At 44.5% G+C, this 17,500-nt stretch overlaps 2 protein-coding genes and 4 non-coding genes across 6 annotated transcripts; all 6 read right to left on the bottom strand.

Moving 5' to 3' along the window:
- Positions 1–4,262: 4,262 nt before the first annotated feature.
- Positions 4,263–4,337, bottom strand: trnP-UGG. Its single transcript has one exon. It is a non-coding gene; the product is annotated as a tRNA-Pro (tRNA).
- A 255-nt stretch (positions 4,338–4,592) lies between these two features.
- Positions 4,593–4,666, bottom strand: trnF-GAA. Its single transcript has one exon. It is a non-coding gene; the product is annotated as a tRNA-Phe (tRNA).
- Positions 4,667–5,015: 349 nt separating this feature from the next.
- trnS-GCU lies at positions 5,016–5,103 on the bottom strand. The gene has a single exon. It is a non-coding gene; the product is annotated as a tRNA-Ser (tRNA).
- A 4,985-nt stretch (positions 5,104–10,088) lies between these two features.
- Positions 10,089–10,160, bottom strand: trnE-UUC. The gene has a single exon. It is a non-coding gene; the product is annotated as a tRNA-Glu (tRNA).
- A 977-nt stretch (positions 10,161–11,137) lies between these two features.
- orf154a (hypothetical protein) lies at positions 11,138–11,602 on the bottom strand. Its single transcript has one exon. It carries the CDS (start codon positions 11,600–11,602, stop codon positions 11,138–11,140), a length of 465 nt encoding a protein of 154 aa, YP_008992293.1.
- Positions 11,603–15,910: 4,308 nt separating this feature from the next.
- On the bottom strand, positions 15,911–16,240 carry orf109a (hypothetical protein). The gene has a single exon. It carries the CDS (start codon positions 16,238–16,240, stop codon positions 15,911–15,913), a length of 330 nt encoding a protein of 109 aa, YP_008992294.1.
- Between the last annotated feature and the right edge of the window lie 1,260 nt (positions 16,241–17,500).

The raw sequence follows: 17,500 nt of genomic DNA on the forward strand, positions 1-17,500 counted from the left end.
GAAGCCGAATCCACGGTTTCATGCAGGCCTACGGTTCAATCATTTACTCTCGGGGCTCTGAATGCAAAGAGTTTCCCCATTCTTTCAGTAGAGAGTTTGTTGACTGCGTAGGCGGTGCTACGAAATGAAGTGGCATTAGCCGGTGTAGACCCATCATGAAGAAGAGGGTAGGAAGAGGTGTGCTGACTTCTTTGGCACCAGTCATTTGAGTGCGTTCAAGCAGCTCACGAATCTCTTTATGTTGAGATAGAAATAGAAAGAGACCAGCAGGCGCCTCAACACCCAGCAAAGAAGGTTCAGTCCTGTCTTCCCACTTTCTGCCATCTAATGTAGTCTATTTCGGTCTGATTCGTATGGTTTTTCTAATAAATAGATCTTTAGTCTCCTGTGGTACCAGTCACCCTCGGTCCAAAAGGAGAGGCATACTCTGACTCCGCGGCGGAAGAGAACTCTCGTGCTCAAGAGAAGAGAGCTTCCCGGTTAGTCGATCTACAGATAGTAGAAAGCGCTCTCTACTCGTTCTAGCGGTGACTAAAGGGCCGAACTCTTGGCTACTCTTTCTGTTGTTCTGTGTTGCTAAGGGAATTCTTCTCGCTAGACCTCTGTGGACTAATCACAGGGTTGATTTCCGCTTCCCGGTTAGTCTTTAAGTAGATTCAGTGTAAAATAGTTGGATCGAAGCTAGCCGGAGAAAGTACAGTTAAGTCTACTGAGCCCTGATAAGTTCTATCGAAGCTAATCGCGAACCCACTAAGAAGATAAAAAGGGCTTTTTTCTCGGCTTGATCACTGCTAAAACGAAAAGCGGAAGCAGGTATTCCACTAAATGAAATATACTTGAGCAAGAAGAGCAGGAGCAGCTCCCGACTCGTCCAATCTTCCAAACTTGCTTCGATGGGAGTTGGCTTTCATCTCCTGATGGCCGCTAAAGTAGGTAAATAAATAGATGGCATATAGCAGGAGTATAGATTGACTCTCCTTAACCACAGGCAGCGTAAATGTCCCTTGTAATGGGACATGAGCGTAGTAGAGCTATTGAACTCGTCCGTTGCTTGTTGAGTCCGGGTGAATAGAATCCAGATAGATATCGAGTACGAGCTAACGAATCGAATAACCTCCAGTGCGAGATAGCAGTTTCTGAGTGAATAGTCTAGGTTAGGAGGAGTCTAGATTGGCACTAATGAACCAACGGGTAGTGTAAATGCCCCTTTATTTTATATGGGGCATGAACGGTCTAGAGTCGCTGCTGTTGCTAATGAGTTATTGAGTCTCCGTTTTTCTCAGTGATTGAAGGTTCTGAGACGAGAATGAATCCCTGACTTGGTTAGTGAGTTATTGCTGTAGGTAAGCTATTGTCAAAGGTTATGGGAATATGTAGTCAAAGAGTTGATAGCTGTTCTTTTGAGGAAAACTAATTCATATTAGGAACTAATAAATCAATAAACTACTCATTTTACATAGTGGATTAGTAGGACTCGAAAACCGATTCATTTAGAGCTAGATTTACGTACATCTCTCCTAAAGAAGAAGAACTCCGAGGACTTTGGGATCTATTTCACAGCTGGTTTATGAAAGAGAAAGAACTAGGAGCTAAGAATCATTTGCTTTTTCTTTTGAGGGGTTAAGATAAATCCTTTCATAACAGGAATGGCATTCCAACTCTAGTTCCTAAGTGAATAGACAAAAGAAAGGGTGTCCCGAGCTACTTCTTTCTTTGAAAGTCCCAAGGAGAAATCTAATTAGAACAAGGGGAGTTAATAACTCTCCTAACTTCTTCTTAGACAAAGTGTTCCGTCTTGAGTGACACTATTAATGGGAGACATCCACGGATAAATCTATTTGGCTTGCCTTTGCAATCAAGATTTTGACGTAATTTCAAGTTACGAAACCCCGGAAATTTGACATCAACTACTCTATTACCGATCGTTTTCAGACCTGCTTTTCAAGTATTTCGTATAGTAAACTATTTTCCAGAATGGGTGTTTTTTAGTGGCCAAAACCCGGGTTTTTTAGCATGATTGGACGATTTCTAAACAAGCATAGTTACGTGCTTAACACATGAAAGTCGAAGACTTGAACAAGGGACGTCACGGATCGGAATCAAACCTTCGAATGCAGACGAATCGCGGAGAAGGCCAGGTTTTGTTGATTCCAGGGAGGGAGTTTGTTATGCGGGAACACGCTCCTAGGGTGGCGAGTGAGATTTGGACAAGGCTGCATCAATCGGTGCAGCTACGTCTGTCGATCGATCAAGTGTTGGGCTCTGCTTTTGCCATTGCTGGTCATTCTTGATTCGTTGCAAGACTGGGACATGGCTCTCGTCCTAAACAAACTCTTCATCCTCTGTTGTCTTGAGCAGTAGGGCGAAAGGTTGGATTTGCCCTGCAAAGTTGGAAATGAACTGCCAGATAAATGGATCTGTCCGATCAAGCGCTGCAACTCCTTTTTCCTTCTTGGGGAGTGGGATCCCGGCTCGTTGCTGCCTACCTTGATTCATGGGGCAGGGAGCCGCGAGGGATCTTTGATTATCTAAAAAGAATCTAGGTCTTGTTACGAGTTCAGCCCTGCCAGTGCTCTCAGAAACTGGATCCATTAGTGTTAAATAGACAAGCACTAAGTCAATCGTTAATTGAGTAGAGTTAGGGATCGGACCCTGTAACTAACGCAAGCTGGGATGGCTGCGAAGTCGTGGAATTCGGTAGGTACGTCGCTTTGGCTTCTTTATAAATGTCTTTCTGGTTGGCTAGTCAACGGCTGGCGCCTTTGAAAGTGAACGAGTACGAATGGAAAATCAGTATTTGCTTTCCCCACCATCTTCAACTACGGCGGTCTTTCTCTTAGTGATTGGTCTATATGTTCCTGTTGGCCTAACCGGTGACCGCTGGTACGGCACCATCCCTTAGTTCGATTCAATACCATCTGTTTAGTCAGTCATTACAGGACGGACTTTTCAGAGCAGTCGATGGCATTTTCTAAGAGACGAGATCCGATCTACAAATCATCCCTTTTATTTTTATAAGGGCTTTTGCCATATCTATCAAGTTCAAGAGCATCGATCTCTCCCTCTGATTCACCTCCTTTTCATCTGGATATCCGTCTCAACATGGAGATGTTCCAGCGCCGCTACAACCTTCTTTCGTGCTATGTACTTGCTCATTCCCCGATTGCCCTTTGGTTGAGGGCAAGAAAGCATGAAGCCTGTGTGTGAAAGTGAACGAGAAAGGATGGAAAAAAGGGGAAGCAAGTACGGACGCGAACTAACCAGTTGAATCATCTGTGGTCGCTCAAGTCGCTTATTCCTATATCAGTGCGAATTAGAAAAACCATAACTATTGGCTTTAGCCACACACCAATGTGAGAATTCCAGCTCGTGTCTAATCAGACCAACTCAACTAACAATACAGGAGCAGCCTAACCTTGGCAAAGGGGGGCGCTTAGGTGGGAATCATTTGAAAAGACTACGTCTTGCGGTGAGAGAAAGGGGAATCATCAATTTATTCATTCCAACCTACGGAAAAAACTAAGGTGATTTCCCTCGCTAATAAGACTTTTTTCTTGGTACTTCCTTCTCTTCTAGTTTCAAATAGTTGTCTTCAAATGGATTTGGAAGATCAAACAGAGGTCTCATCGGTCTATCGACCGGTATACAGCTTGTATATGTATAGTAGTAAATTAGTTGGCTTACCATTCCATTATTTGTTTTGTGGTGAAGGACAAAGGCTGGGTTTTTCCAACTGACCCGAGCGAACCCGTGATTCCTCTTAGTAATAGAGGTTGCTTGAGCTGCTCCTGATGTCGGGATTGGATCTCATCCAGAAAAAAGACAGAAAAAGAGGTTTCGAGCTCTATATTCCGCTTCTTCTTGTCGAAGAGGCATTGGGCCAATTGGGACTCTCTTCGGCCCGGGTCTGAGATAAGATAAATTAGCAATCCCCTTTTATCAGAACCCATGTGTAGCTCTTGAGCCTTCTCTGAAAAGTGTGACTAAGTCAGTCATTCCAAGACGGACAGAAAAGAAGAAATGGGAGGCCAGGCAATGTTAATTGGCATACTTCAAGGTGTTCTTTGCAGGTTCTTTTATCAAAGAAGTCGGGAATTTCCTCCGAAGACTCTTGTTTCTCATATTAATATTAGCACCCTTTCTTTTAGACTAAGGATATCCATTGGATCAGTCAATTTATTACGACCAGCGCGGTTGTTCGTATTTCATTTTCTTCTTCCTGCACTAAGTTACTTACGTTTGAGGCTGACTCCGGCCCCACATCAAGGTGACAGGATTCGAACCTATGGCCCTCTGTACCCAAAACAGATGCGCTGACCAGACTGCGCTACACCTCGTCTCACCACCCCGGAGCATATAGATCCACACGATCGATGAAGACTCAAACCGAACTCGCCCATCCTTTTGGGCACAGGGATGCGAGAACCAATCCGAATAATCAACCGCTTTTTTTAGAAAATCTGCCTCCAGCAAGACAAGATAGGGGGACGCCAAAAAGCCGTATAGTGCAGGAGCGCTCACATTTTTTGGCTTACTCTTTCACTTGAATTTCAAAATCCGGCTTGCTCCCGGCTACGTTTGGACCCTTCGCCCGCTTAGAAGTGGATTCGAACCACTGACACAAGGATTTTCAGTCCTTTGCTCTAACCAGCTGAGCTACCTGAACCACTTTCCTAAAGTCTGTTTTCTTCATCGAATAGCGCCCTACCTTACCACTTAACTAGTAAGGGAAAGGCCCTTGACTCATATATATAGGCTTTTTAGCTTGTTCGTCAAGCTTTCGAGCAGCTCTTTCAACTGCCGCCTAATCCCCCAACATGCTCAAGAACCGAGAGCCGTCCAGGGACTGGACGGCCGGAGGGAGCTTGCTTATAGAAAGAAGATAGGCCGGTCAAAGAAAAACAAGGCGCAACTCCTTCGGATCCTAGTCACTAAGTAGTGCTATTCAGGGGACTGGACTCAACCAAGAGGTTCTTTCTCTCACGTAATTTCGCCCGCCCCTTTCATTTCCGTGCCGGAGGAAATGGGATTCGAACCCATGATACAATCTTCTTGTATGTCGATTTAGCAAACCAATGCCTTAAGCCACTCAGCCATACCTCCAAGTTGTTGATCGGAATGGAATTGGATGTGCCGGGTTTGGTTGGTTGCCCGAAGGGCTATCTGATCCGATCAACTGCCTAAGCCGTAGCGCGCTAGCGCGCGTACTCTTCTTCTATGAGCGAGACTCTATCCAGATCTGCCACTCGTTGGGCGACGCCTTCTTTTCTATGAACAGCCCACCGCTTAATGATGAACTTTCCAGTTTTCGCCTCCCACCCGAGAAAAGACACGGTCAAGCCAAGCCCTTACCCGCCTGAATGGAATTCATATCTCCTTCGTCTGGTCGAGAAGGGAGAAAGCCCGGAGAACCAGGCTTGCTTAGCTTACAAAGCTAGCTTACTAAGGCGAAGGAATTTGTCGTTGATTGCACGAGTTAGCCAGCAAACCCCCCTGACTCATCTCTCTCTATAAAAAAAGCCCTTTCTCCTTTTCATAATAAAATAATAAGGTAAGCACCCAGCTCTCTCGATCCAGAGCTACTGCTTCAACAATCAACTGAGCTCAGGAAGTAAGGTTAAGACGTCGACTTATACAGGGGAGATGAAAAAGAATTCCTGTCTTTAGAAGTAAATCCCACTAAACTACACTTGTACGCTTGACATGAAAAGTAGAGGCAAGCGGAGTCAAAGGCCGAGCCTCCACTAGCAAAGGGGGACAGCCATGCCAATCCAAGCAGAGCAAAAGTGCGCCCACTCTACCTTTACTTTATCTTAGACTTCGTTCTTCAAGGAGACCCATGTGCATTTCCTCTGTTCTGTGCTCTTGAACTCTTGATTCCCTTGTGCCTTTAGTTTAAGTATAGGTCGTCGATTCAATCTATCTTGATGGGATTTTTCCTTCTGTTGAGTAGTATAGAAGGGATTTTTCGAGTAGGTAGCGACAAGAGGCTACATCAATAGCTGAAACTTTTTTTCGGGGGAGTCAGAAGTCTTATTTTTCCCAACCAAATAAGCACTTTTGCAAAGTTCACCTTCCCGCGGTCAAAACAAGACTTACAGATAACAATCAGACCTTACCAGGTACAGGGACCAGACTATAGAGCCTAATTAAAATGAAATTCAAAAGAATTCGGGCTTGCTTTCTCAATTCACATCTATGAGCGATGATTCTTCTATCTCTTGCTCGCTTGACAGCTTAGGGAAGAATGATGGGTCGCTAACAAGGCTTCTAAATGACCGCTCAGAAAAGGCCTACCTATTTTTTTCCCAATCTGTCACTTGCTCGTCCCTCTCTCATGAAAATGCTCTCTCCTCTCTCGGCGGCTTTGACTCATGTCTATAGCCAGTTGCTAAGACGATTCCCATTCAAGCATTCTCATTCAACGATCTATCAATGCTGCCCCTATCCTTATTCTTTCTTTTTTTTCAAAATTCCTTTCTTTCTACTAGTTCTTACATAAGCAATTTGCAGGAAGTAAACGAATCCTTCCGAACAACTATAAATAGCTTTAGCATCTTTTTTTTGAGTTGAAAAGGTCTTTATAGAGCTAAGGGGAAGGGAACCCTAGTAGCAGAATGGAATCAGTTTACCGGGCTGACTTCCATGCCAACACGAGTAGTTTAACTCATCACTACCTCGTAAGGGCGTTGAGAATTGTTTTTGCTTTTATTGCTATAAAATCAAAAGTCTTCAAATAGCCTTTGCATAGTTTACGAATTCTGCTTAGTAGGGACCTAAACACAGGAATGGTTTTTCTCAGAGTCAGACCACGCCTTATGACGAAAGGACGGATCACCTGTCGAGCTGTGATCAAAGAAAACTATACCTGAAGAATGGGATAGAGATTGACAAGCACAAAAGCTATATCTCATATCTATTAATTAATCTACGCTCATTGATGAGACGGCGACATAGAGAGAAGAAAGTATACCCTTTGTCACCCCCCCTTCTCACTTAAAAGTAAAGAAGAGATACAAAGGAATCCAAATTTTGTGGGATCGAGGATGGAATCGAATAGCGAATGCACTTGCGGTTAAGACAGGTCCTGCATCTCCTACCTAATGCAATTGACCGGCCCGCCATCTCTTTCCTTCAATAATGCCTTTGCTTCAAGACGCTATTTACCAGGAAAAAGACACTACCTTTTTGAATTGAAAAAGCCGAAGGGGCGAACGAGCGCTGCGGTAACGAGCCGTAAGAAAGATGAGCAGAGCATTCCTTCCACCGGCCCTTATACCTTATAGGAGTAGGGGGCGTGGTGAGATAGATAGACGTCCAATCTTGCAGCAGCTAGTTGCTCGGCCTTAGTCTTGGGCTGATCTCACACTTCAATCAACCCCTTCGTACTTCGATCCAATCAATCGATCGATCAAGAGGCTAATCTCTTTTGTTTAGGTCGGTAACTAAAAAAAAAAGAAAGGCGGTAGGCCGAAGAACCGTTGAACGCTTCAACTTGGCCACTTCAGAAGGCGAAAGCTGGGCGAGAGACTAGGCCAACTTACTTCTTACTGCCATGCCATGGTTTAAGCTTTAGGCTCCATAGACGGAACTATGTATTAGGTATTAGGGAGGGGAGGAGAGGTCCCAATCTTTATTTTTGATTTCGTTCTCGAAGGAGTTATGGCGCATTAGGTATAACCTCCTTCATTCTCTTTTGATGTAACCAGTGTGAAATCCGCCAAATGGATAAGGTCACCCAAGAGTGGGATTGGATTCGTTTTTTGGACTAGAACTTGGGAATAGAAGAACAAATAGAATTCTCCTTCGCTTCAAGACTGCCAGCCTATTCGCTTTGAGCCTCGCAGCGGAAACGCCGATCTCCCTTTCTCTTCCTCAGCAAAAAGGTTAGGTTCTATTTTTATTTTCCCATAAGGATTAGGATTGTAATCGCATATAGATTTGCAGATCGCTAAGTTTTTTGCTTTCAAAGCTAGCAACAGGTAAAGTCCGGCCGTTTCGAGACCAGGGTTTTCTTATAATCTTCCTTTCTATGTGGACGTGACCTACGATATAGGTCTGAAAGACATTGAAATTGAACTCTCTCAATAGCAAGAAGACAAAACAGTAATTATGCGCGAAACCATATGCCCATCCGAATCTGAGTGAGCCTACCCACTTATGGTTCATAGAGTTTTTTTACGCTTAAAAAAAAAGAGAAACCTCCTCGAGGGGTCATCACATCAGCAATGGAGAAGCCGGGGTTCTCTTTCACCCTATAGCCTCTATGCTAGCCTACCGGTGACCGGCTCTTTAATCACGATAAGCGGTGGGGCGAACCCGAGCAAGGTCTATTTAGAATGTGTTGTTCAGCGTCACGAGTCTACGAATCTCAATATAACCTACACTGGGCTGCTATAGAAGATTCTTCTTTATCTTTCTAATAGTACGTAAGATGCCCCTAACAAAAAAAAAACTACTACTCTTATCTTAGTACTACTCATATAAACTAAGGCGGGTTTGGAATCCCGAACAAAATGACCCGGTAACCCATGCAAATGGATAGAAGAACCTGGGCGAAGTCGGGTACTCATTTCATAATAATGAACCTATCTAAGATTAGGCCCATTGGAGTCCGAATTGGTAAAATGACGGATTCTTCTTTTCGGAGGCAGAAAGAGCTAACTCATAGACAGACATCCACCGGAGTAGTGGCTGGGTTCAGCATAACAATCTCCCTCTCGTTGTGAGATTTGGGGCCATATCAATCGTATGTAAAGAAGGCGTATCAGCGAAGTGGTCTCAGGTGCCTTAGGTTGGCTGGTTAGTCACTCCAAAGTGAGACCGAGGCTTATCGACGATTTCAACCCAGTCAAACAATGGGGTGGTCCTTCTTCAACAAGCCGGCAATGCTCTTGAGACCACCATAGGCTTATGAAGGGAAGCAAGATGCCATCTTAGCCCTTATGAAGCTTCCCGCCTAACCGGAGAGAAGTAAAGCACGAAGAGTTTCCGTGATGTGGCGATGTTTTCGTTCAGCACGCCTATTCAAATCAAAAGGCAATTAGGCCAATTATACTGAAGGGAAGGTGCGGATCCTAGATTCGAAGTTGATGATTCCGCTTACGATTTGGTTAGTATGGAAGTGAACCGATCCAGCTTTTTAGCCGGGTATTCTGAGTTCATTATAGGGCCTTTCGGCCTCACTCCTTTCCCGAAGCAGCATTCCCATAAGCAGAGTAAACCGTTGATCCGAGAAAGAATCAAAGTCAAGCTGTGTGGCGGCGAGAGAGAGTAGCGATGCGCGGGTTTCGCTGCGGGGGCGGTAGTTGGAGTCGAGAAAGGCAGAAAGGTTCTTTTTGCCGGTATTTCGCAGAGTCTCATTGAAGCCTATTTTCGATTGTTTTGATTACTGCTTGCCCGTAGACTTCTGGGAGGTCATAACTTCTCCTTACGCGCGGCAACTCAGGTATTTCGTTTAGGGGAAGTGGAGTTCGATTCTACCAACTCTTGCCCCGAAACCAACCACTCGGATGCTGCAACTTTCTCATAACGCTTGCTAGAAGAGTCTTTATCTACTAGAAATGGTTGATAGATTTTTCTATCTCGGTCCTCGCTCTCAACGCAAACGGTAGTCAGGGATAAATACCCTAATATAATAGGGGGGTCCTTCGTAGAGCAACTATATTACTTATGTCTATTAGTGAAAGGCCTTGCTCTTTTATTACTCTATTTAATAGAATGGAATGGAGCAACATCCTATTCCTCAATCAAAGACAGTTCAATTTGATCTTAGCCGATCTAAGGTTTACCGTCTCTCCGGCCCCGTTTTGGTGCACTATTGGAGAGCTCACTGGACCCCCGCTATGGTATTAGGAGGGGAGGAGAGAAAGAACGCATGCATGGAGATTCTGTCTCTCGGAGGTTCGAGAATCTATGAAAGGACATCTAAGACTAAGAAATAATTCAAGGAAGTCCATTACTGAGAGAAGTGGTGATCTCGTCTTGCTTGCTGGGAGAGAGGAAGCTTCCGGACCACCTTTTCCAGCCAGATAGCGAGCGATCACTCAGCAATGAACACTAACTGAAAGCGGCCGGGAATGAGTACCTATCCCTTACGGGAATCGAACCCGTGTCTTCGACATGAAAAGACGATGTCCTAACCACTGGACGAAAGGGACCAAAAAGCCATTCTTCATATACCTCAGCTCCGAGAATAGAAGTGGTTCATTTTGTTTCTATACGCAATTAAAGATTTCGTTTGTGTTCATGTTGGCGATTTCTGATGTGAATTCGGCGGGTCGTCCCCCCTTCCTACGGGTTCCCTCACCGACCCAGTGACACACCAACCATGCCCCTTCTCTTTCTCCTTTAACTTCACCATCGACATCAGGATCCCATATCATCTCTAGTACGCTCGGGAATCTCGGGTGAGGTTCCCGAACGCTATAGAGTAGCTTCCTGTTGTTAACTTTCTCATAGCAGGGATCGAACCGGGTTGTCTCCACGGCCGGTTTGATATATCCAAACAGCACGATAACAGATCCTTCTCAACTCACGTTTTTGTATACGGACATTGGCCTCCTAGAGTCTCTATATTTGAATTCATTCATGGCCCTTCCCTACTCTCGCTCTCAGCGGATGTACCCAAAATCGCACCAGTGAAAGCCCAGCAAAGACCGGACAGGAAAATCCATAAATATGTAACGACTCCTACTAGTTCAACTAAATCTCCTCTAAAGCATCCCTTGGCAGTGAAGGGACTCTCTGGTGAGGGTCCCAAACGTCCTAGAGTGTCTTCTTCAATATGTTATGTTGCATTGAACGGTTTATTCTTCCTAACCGCCATTGTCACCCCTAACGCGAGAGTCACTGTCACTCCTAACCACCAAGATCTCCTAGTGAATCCCATATTCTGTTGAAGAAAGTAGCAATCAATATAGAAGCAAGCAAAGTAGGCAAGTAGAGAGTAGATGTATAGGTACGCTGAAATGGATGAAGGAAAGGAGGAGTAGCTATTCCAATACACTCCTAACGTAGGAAGTGGTCGAGCTTTCCGAGTTCCTAAGCGGTGGGTATTCCGGATGTTAGATAGTGCCCGCCTGTCCGCCTAAATGTATCTTATTGAGGGGACCAAGCGAGCCAACCCTGTGTGCTGTTAAGAGTGAGAGGTAAGGAGGCAAAGCAAATAGGGCAGGGGCCTGTCGTTCCAATGGAAGGGGGTGTAAGGTCCGTTCCTGATGGCGAGTAGCTTTGCTCTCCTCCACCGCTCAACCCTTGCGCATTTTAAATCATTAAGCAGTTCATCTCCCCACACCCTGACTTTCAGGCAACCTGACGTCTTCTCGGAAAGAATTTCGTGCCGGGTGAACGCACGGGAACCCAAGCTGTAAAAAAAGGGATAATTCATAGCTTCTCGTATCGCATTTGCGTACTCGCAAGCCGCCGGTTGTACCAATGGGCAGCACACCAGACGAAAAGTCCGCTTAGAATGCATGTTAGCAGAACCGAGCGGAGATCCCGAAAGTAGGATAGGGATAAGGCGTCTTGCCAAGTCCTTCATACCTGCTATATGCCGACGACATTTGCTATTTTTTTTTTGTACTAGCGACGAATTGAACATACGAATGTTGGCGATTGATTCTCTTTTCTTAAGATAACTCACGATCACTTGATCACCGCATACGCAAGGAGCTCCTGAACGAGAGCTTTGAACCCTTCTTTCTGTCGATTAGTTCAAACGATCACAAAAATAGGTCAAATCAGTCTATACATGTACGCGTGAGAAACCCCTCTTTATGAGGCTTTCCACTCTTCCCTCCCTAGTCTTGATAGTGCAACGTCCCGCCTCTATGTCTCTGTCGTCGCATAGCATCGCATCATCGGTGAGGTACATGACGCCCGTACTCAATTTCTATTCTTTAACCAGATCAGATTTATTGTCCATTTCTTTTTTATCTGTCTCCTCTTGTGGCTCGAACAGCTAATTGCGTAGTTTATATTGAGAACAAGCCTTTCGGATGACAGCTTTGGCATTCGTAAGCCGCGAGCCGCTCTTGGCCTATTAGGTTCGGAACTCGGATCCATATGGGAGAATGGCCTCCAGCAGCTCATCTCACGATGCCGTTAAACTATTCTCTTCCGCTCGAAGTGGCGTTAGCTGATGGAACCAAATCAATGCTTTCCCCACGCCCTCGTTGCTTTCCTGATCTGGAAACTAGCCTTTTCTTTGCTTCTCCGGTCGAATTGGATTGATTCTTAAAGAAGCCGCATAACAACGAAGCGCAAGTGAGCGAGTGGGTTCATTCTCCGTTTCTCGACTCCACTATTTTCATATGTAATGTTGAACCTTTTGGATCAATGTCCCCAGAAAGAGGTAGTATGCCCGCAGACCACTCATGCTAATGCGCTGTTTCCCCTTCCCTCGAAAGTAAGGCACTCATAGTAATATGCTGTTGAATCAATGAATCCATGTCGTATATAAAGGAATAGAGCAACTACCCTATCTCCCTTTATAGCTTGGAGTTGCTCTTCGATCATCACTTCTTTTCTCTAGGTTCGATTGAATATTTCGTAAGAGAACAAAGACCTGAGTTGGTGAAAAAAAAGCTGACTCAGTCTTCTGTTCATTAATGCCCAAAAAGTCCCTTTCCCTTTCTTGGAAAAACCAAGGCGATTTGGAAAAGTCTTTCTCCTAGTTTTTAGAGGAACTACAAGAAAAAATAAATATATCCATGATAGAATTTATTTCTGATCACATCACAACACTTGGAGTCGGACTCATTCTTTCGATAGGTATTTTTTGTTCTTTTAAAGCTGGCCAAGTTTTTGAACGAAGTACTATGTTGAAACATATACATGAGTTTGATCTAGAGAAACTAAAACAAAAAACCCAGCATAAACTAGAAATGCTTTTCAGGGAGTATTGGAAATGCAAATTTTGAAGTACCACAAGAACTAGATTTCAAATCCATAGTAGAACGTGCCTTTATTATATTATAATTATAGAATAGACGAAAGTTTACAAGATCAAATTCTCGGGCTAAACCAAATATATTTGGATCTCATTAGTAATGGCACGGGCAGTAGCTACTTTATTCTAGTTCTCGAGACATATAGCCATATTGTAGGTATGTAGTGAGGACTGATAGTGGTTTTGGCTAGAGAGGGTCTGAAGTCGCGATCTCTTCATCAAACTAACAATCTATTAAGAGAAGCAGAGAACCAATGTCCATGCTTTTCTTTCTTCTTGGAAAACCAATGCACGCCGGAAAGAGTGGATCTCATTCTTTGAACAGTTGATCTCGCCAATACATCACCCATTAGGGAACCTAGAGTAGCATATGATCGATCAGATAGATTCTCACTAGAACCATGGTCCCTTTCTCCCACTCCCAGTACTTTGACTAGGTGATAGGCCCATAACATAAGGCTTCTCGGGCGTTCTTGTTCTCGAATAGAGGACAAATCTCTTAGTAGACCGGCCAGTGGACTTGAGACAAGGCCCTATTTGTAATTGAAGAAGCTCTTCCAGCGTAGCTCTTTATATTGCTGCTCTGTTCTAATTCCTACTAGCTAAAGGTGCTCTTCTCTAATCAAGCTAAAGCGAAACCAAAGGCCTGCAGGTGATAAGACCAAATCAGTTAAAGGGACAGCCTCTCAACTTAGCCCACCGATCTACGGGCGCACTAAAGGAATGGTCGGGTCTCGTTCTAGTTCTCTAATAAGTCAAAAGCTGCTAGCTCAAGTTCGGCTCCCAAGTTTCATTCAGATCAGGGGAAGAATTCGACTAAGGCTTAGCCTTGACCTTGGCACTCCTAACTGGAGCTGGAGGTGCGTTCAACTCCGTCCGTCCCGAAATAGCCCTACCGTTCCGTTCGTTCCTTACTTCAGCAGTAATTTATATTAATATAGGCCTCCCTACTGACTGATTCGCCTATGCTTGCCTTTATAGAAGTAAGGCTTCTTTCGTACAGGCGTTCTCTGACCTATTCTGTAAAGCTATCATATCTAGAAGAAAGAGGTCTTGAAGGTTAGGCAGAGGTCGATTCTTCGGCTTAATAAGGTGCTTTCGTCTTTTCCTACTTTCTTTATTATATTAGATTAGCGATTATTGGCCTTGCGAACCCATTTCGGGCTACACTGGAGAATAGGTCTCTAGAGAACTTTTCTCACGGGCTAGGCTCTATGAGGTCAGGAAGGTACTCTAGCATCTTGACTTGATTAAAGATTGATTGAAATGACGATGGTGTAGATCTTACTATAAGATGAAAGATGAAATGCATTGGATTCAAAGAGTAAGATAAGAGCTGTTGCTGGAATAAGAAGTGAAATATATATATAGTTTTCCGTGCTTGTCTAGTAAGGCCTGAGCCTTAATATTAATAAAAAGAGTCCCACACCACGGGAAGAGACCCCAGTGAATGAATAGAAAGAAGCGAAAACGTTACCAATCCCGAACTTGAATATGCGATGCGCTTCCTTGCCGGTCTTTAGCATTAGCAATCTAGCTTCCATTGAGAGAGAAGAGTTCATCCGATAAGTCTACGACTACCTCAAGTCGGTTATCCGTATCGGTGAAATGACTCTATCCTTAACACATATGCTTCGGTAGAGTTTCCCAACGAAATAGGCTAGCGCAGATCCCTTCAGGTCGGATGCTTCACTACTTTGACTTTCTACTTATGAAAACTCCCGACCATCTACAGTGTAACCGTTAGGTGAAAACAAAGACAGACGAGAAAGGAAACTTCGTGTAAAGGAGACTCTCTAAAAGAGAAATGTAGAAAGTAATGAGCCTTCTCCCTAGTTTGAAGGGCTTTGTTCTCGTGTCTTTTAGAATGTGGGTGACTTTCGTAGAATGTAAACTTCTTTCTCCGGAGAGCCTAATGGGTGGAAAGGTCTGGAGAAGATACTCGTGCAAGTAAGAATTCGGCGTTGTATGACGCGACGAAAGTCGGGCTTTTTTGACTCCGTCATTTATAAGAAGTCACCTTTCGGGTCTCCCTTTTTCGTTATTTCGTAGAGTAAAGTATTTTCCATAATGGGTGTTTTTGGGCGGTGTAAACCCGTCTTTTTGGCATGATTGGACGATTTCGAGGGAAGCATAGTTACGTGCTTAACACATGCGAGTAGAAGAGAGCTCACTAACCGGAAAGCGACAAGGCCGTTTAACCACCGAAGCGCGGCTAAGTAGTACTTCGGCTTTGGCCTCGTAGCTGCGAAAAACCCCCTTTTCCAGATGTTTACGATGGCCATTAAACGCTTTAGCTACAAGGAATTTAGAAAACCTCCCGATGACCAATCCCTTGCTGACCTTTCTCTTTAACACTTCCTTCTCGACTAGTTTAGCGGAAAGAAAACTAGGCTAGGGGCAGCTCTACGAGTCGCGGAAGTGGGAGGCTGCTAGTTCCTTCCTATTCCTATGCGCGTTTACCGGCAAGGACTATGCGGAGAGTGCCTATTCGAAAGCGTAGGTAGTTCTGGTACTTGTCTCCTCATGAGTAGTAAGCATTGTTCTATCCTGACTAGGCGGATTCACTGAGAAGGGCGTACGAAATCCCTTCTTATAAGACTAGGTGGACCAGGGTGAAGGCATGTCTTGTCTGAGTGGGTAGTCGGATTGACTGGTAAGTACTGTGCGCATAGTGTGAAGCGCGGAAGGCTGGCTTATTGTACTTCATCAGTGAGGACCCAGCCAAGGCAGACCAAGCTAGTAGTTCCCATTTCCTTACTGAGCTAGGAGTTCCTGCCGCTCATGTATGAACGAAAAAGGAGTCCATTGGTTTCCTATTTGTTACCATATGTAGAGCTACACCTATTATCAAGGTTTAGCTTCTTTAACAAAGAGTAGGTTCCATAAGTTCGGTGAAACCGTTAGTACCATATAACAGGAAAAGAAGACTCTTCGGAACTATTTTCCAACTCCTATCTACAAAGGAGAAGCAGAAAAAGCTATTCTTACAAGTCTTACGTGGGATGCCCCGCCCCTAACACGAAACTCGGCGAATAGCCCTCTACAAAGCCCTTTCCCTAGGGATATCTCGGAATCAAGACGTAAGTCGATATCCGATACTTCTTTCCATGGATTGTCAAATAACCGTTTTCGTTTAACTCTGCAAAGACCGTTCTTACACCGATACAAGTAAAAATAGGGGCTTCCCAAACGTTTCGAGTAGCCAGAGCCATTGTTGAATTCCATAGCAAGAGACCGAGCCATAGGTGTTTTGTAAAAGGCAAAGCTCTTTAGCAAGTAACGCATGTCGCAAATAGTAGGGGCTTACTCCCACTTTCGGGCTATAGCCGCACCATAGTGCCCTGTTTGTCTTGATTTCCGATGAATGAACAGGAACTCTTTCACTCAGGTGGAATGCAGCTCTCCCGCTTTAACCATGCTTTACCGAACCATTAGTACCATAGAAGAGCTACACCGAGACTAAGGCTTCCGAAAGGACCGAGACAACCTGCTTTTCAAGCTTTTGCTTACATTTTCCCTTCTGTTTACCAGCTACGCATCTCTTTCGACAATTTCAGAGATATTCTCGAAAGCCAAGGAGCCTAGCGGAACGGATAAGAAAGAAGAAGTTCCCTCTTCTGACATCAATCACTAACAAACAAGAGGGAGGCTTTCCCCTTCCTTGCTACGATCCGATCTAGATAAATCGATCTTTCTCTCGGCTAGCCAGAAACAGAACATGAGGAATTCACCCGGATAGACCAGGATTCGGACAACAGGATAAAAATACCCATTTTAGCTGCAAGATCAGATAGATCACGAACTAGATACAAATATACGATACTGATTCGATTGTTCACGAGGAAGACGCAACAACACACTTTTCTCAATCCTCAAAGAGGCGATGCAAGGTCTACTTCACATACTCTTCGACAAGACATCAGCAAATACAAAGGAAGACGAAAGACGAGAGCAGAGCTACAAGAATAGGCGTAGCGTCCGAAAGAGAAAGAACAAAGCATTCCTTGCGATGAACAAAAGCATCGTTTGAACCACGGAATTACCTAAGCAAATACCTCTTACTCATTAGCTGCTCTTGACTCTTGAATTCAACTTCCTTAGACTTCCCAGTTAATTCCTAAGATAGGTCACCAACCAAGGGAAAGAAACAAAGAAAAGAAATAGCCTTGCCTAAACCAACTCTTGAGATGAGATGCAATGTAGGTTTGGAAGTAGCGTATCCGACTCCTAGAACTCCTAGCTCAGTAAGGAAATGGGAACTACTAGCTTGGTCTGCCTTGGCTGGGTCCTCACTGACAAAGTACTAAAGAGAGGAAGGGAAATGGATTCGAGTACGATGTGTGGGAAGCCATGCGGAAAGTGCAGCTGGTAACTAGGCTGTGGATGATGCTCGGCCGGACGATCCGTTTCGGTTTGAGTTTCCTTTAGGGCGCGATACCTTTTTTCTTTTCTTGGTTAGCAGGGCTGGCCCCAACAAGTTCTGCTTTCTCGGCTTATGATGTCCGAACCCCCCTTCTATTGAGGAAGGGGAGAAATCCCTATTTC

Source organism: Salvia miltiorrhiza, mitochondrion (genome assembly GCF_028751815.1).
Source record: "Salvia miltiorrhiza mitochondrion, complete genome".
In the NCBI taxonomy this organism is placed as follows: domain Eukaryota; kingdom Viridiplantae; phylum Streptophyta; class Magnoliopsida; order Lamiales; family Lamiaceae; genus Salvia; species Salvia miltiorrhiza.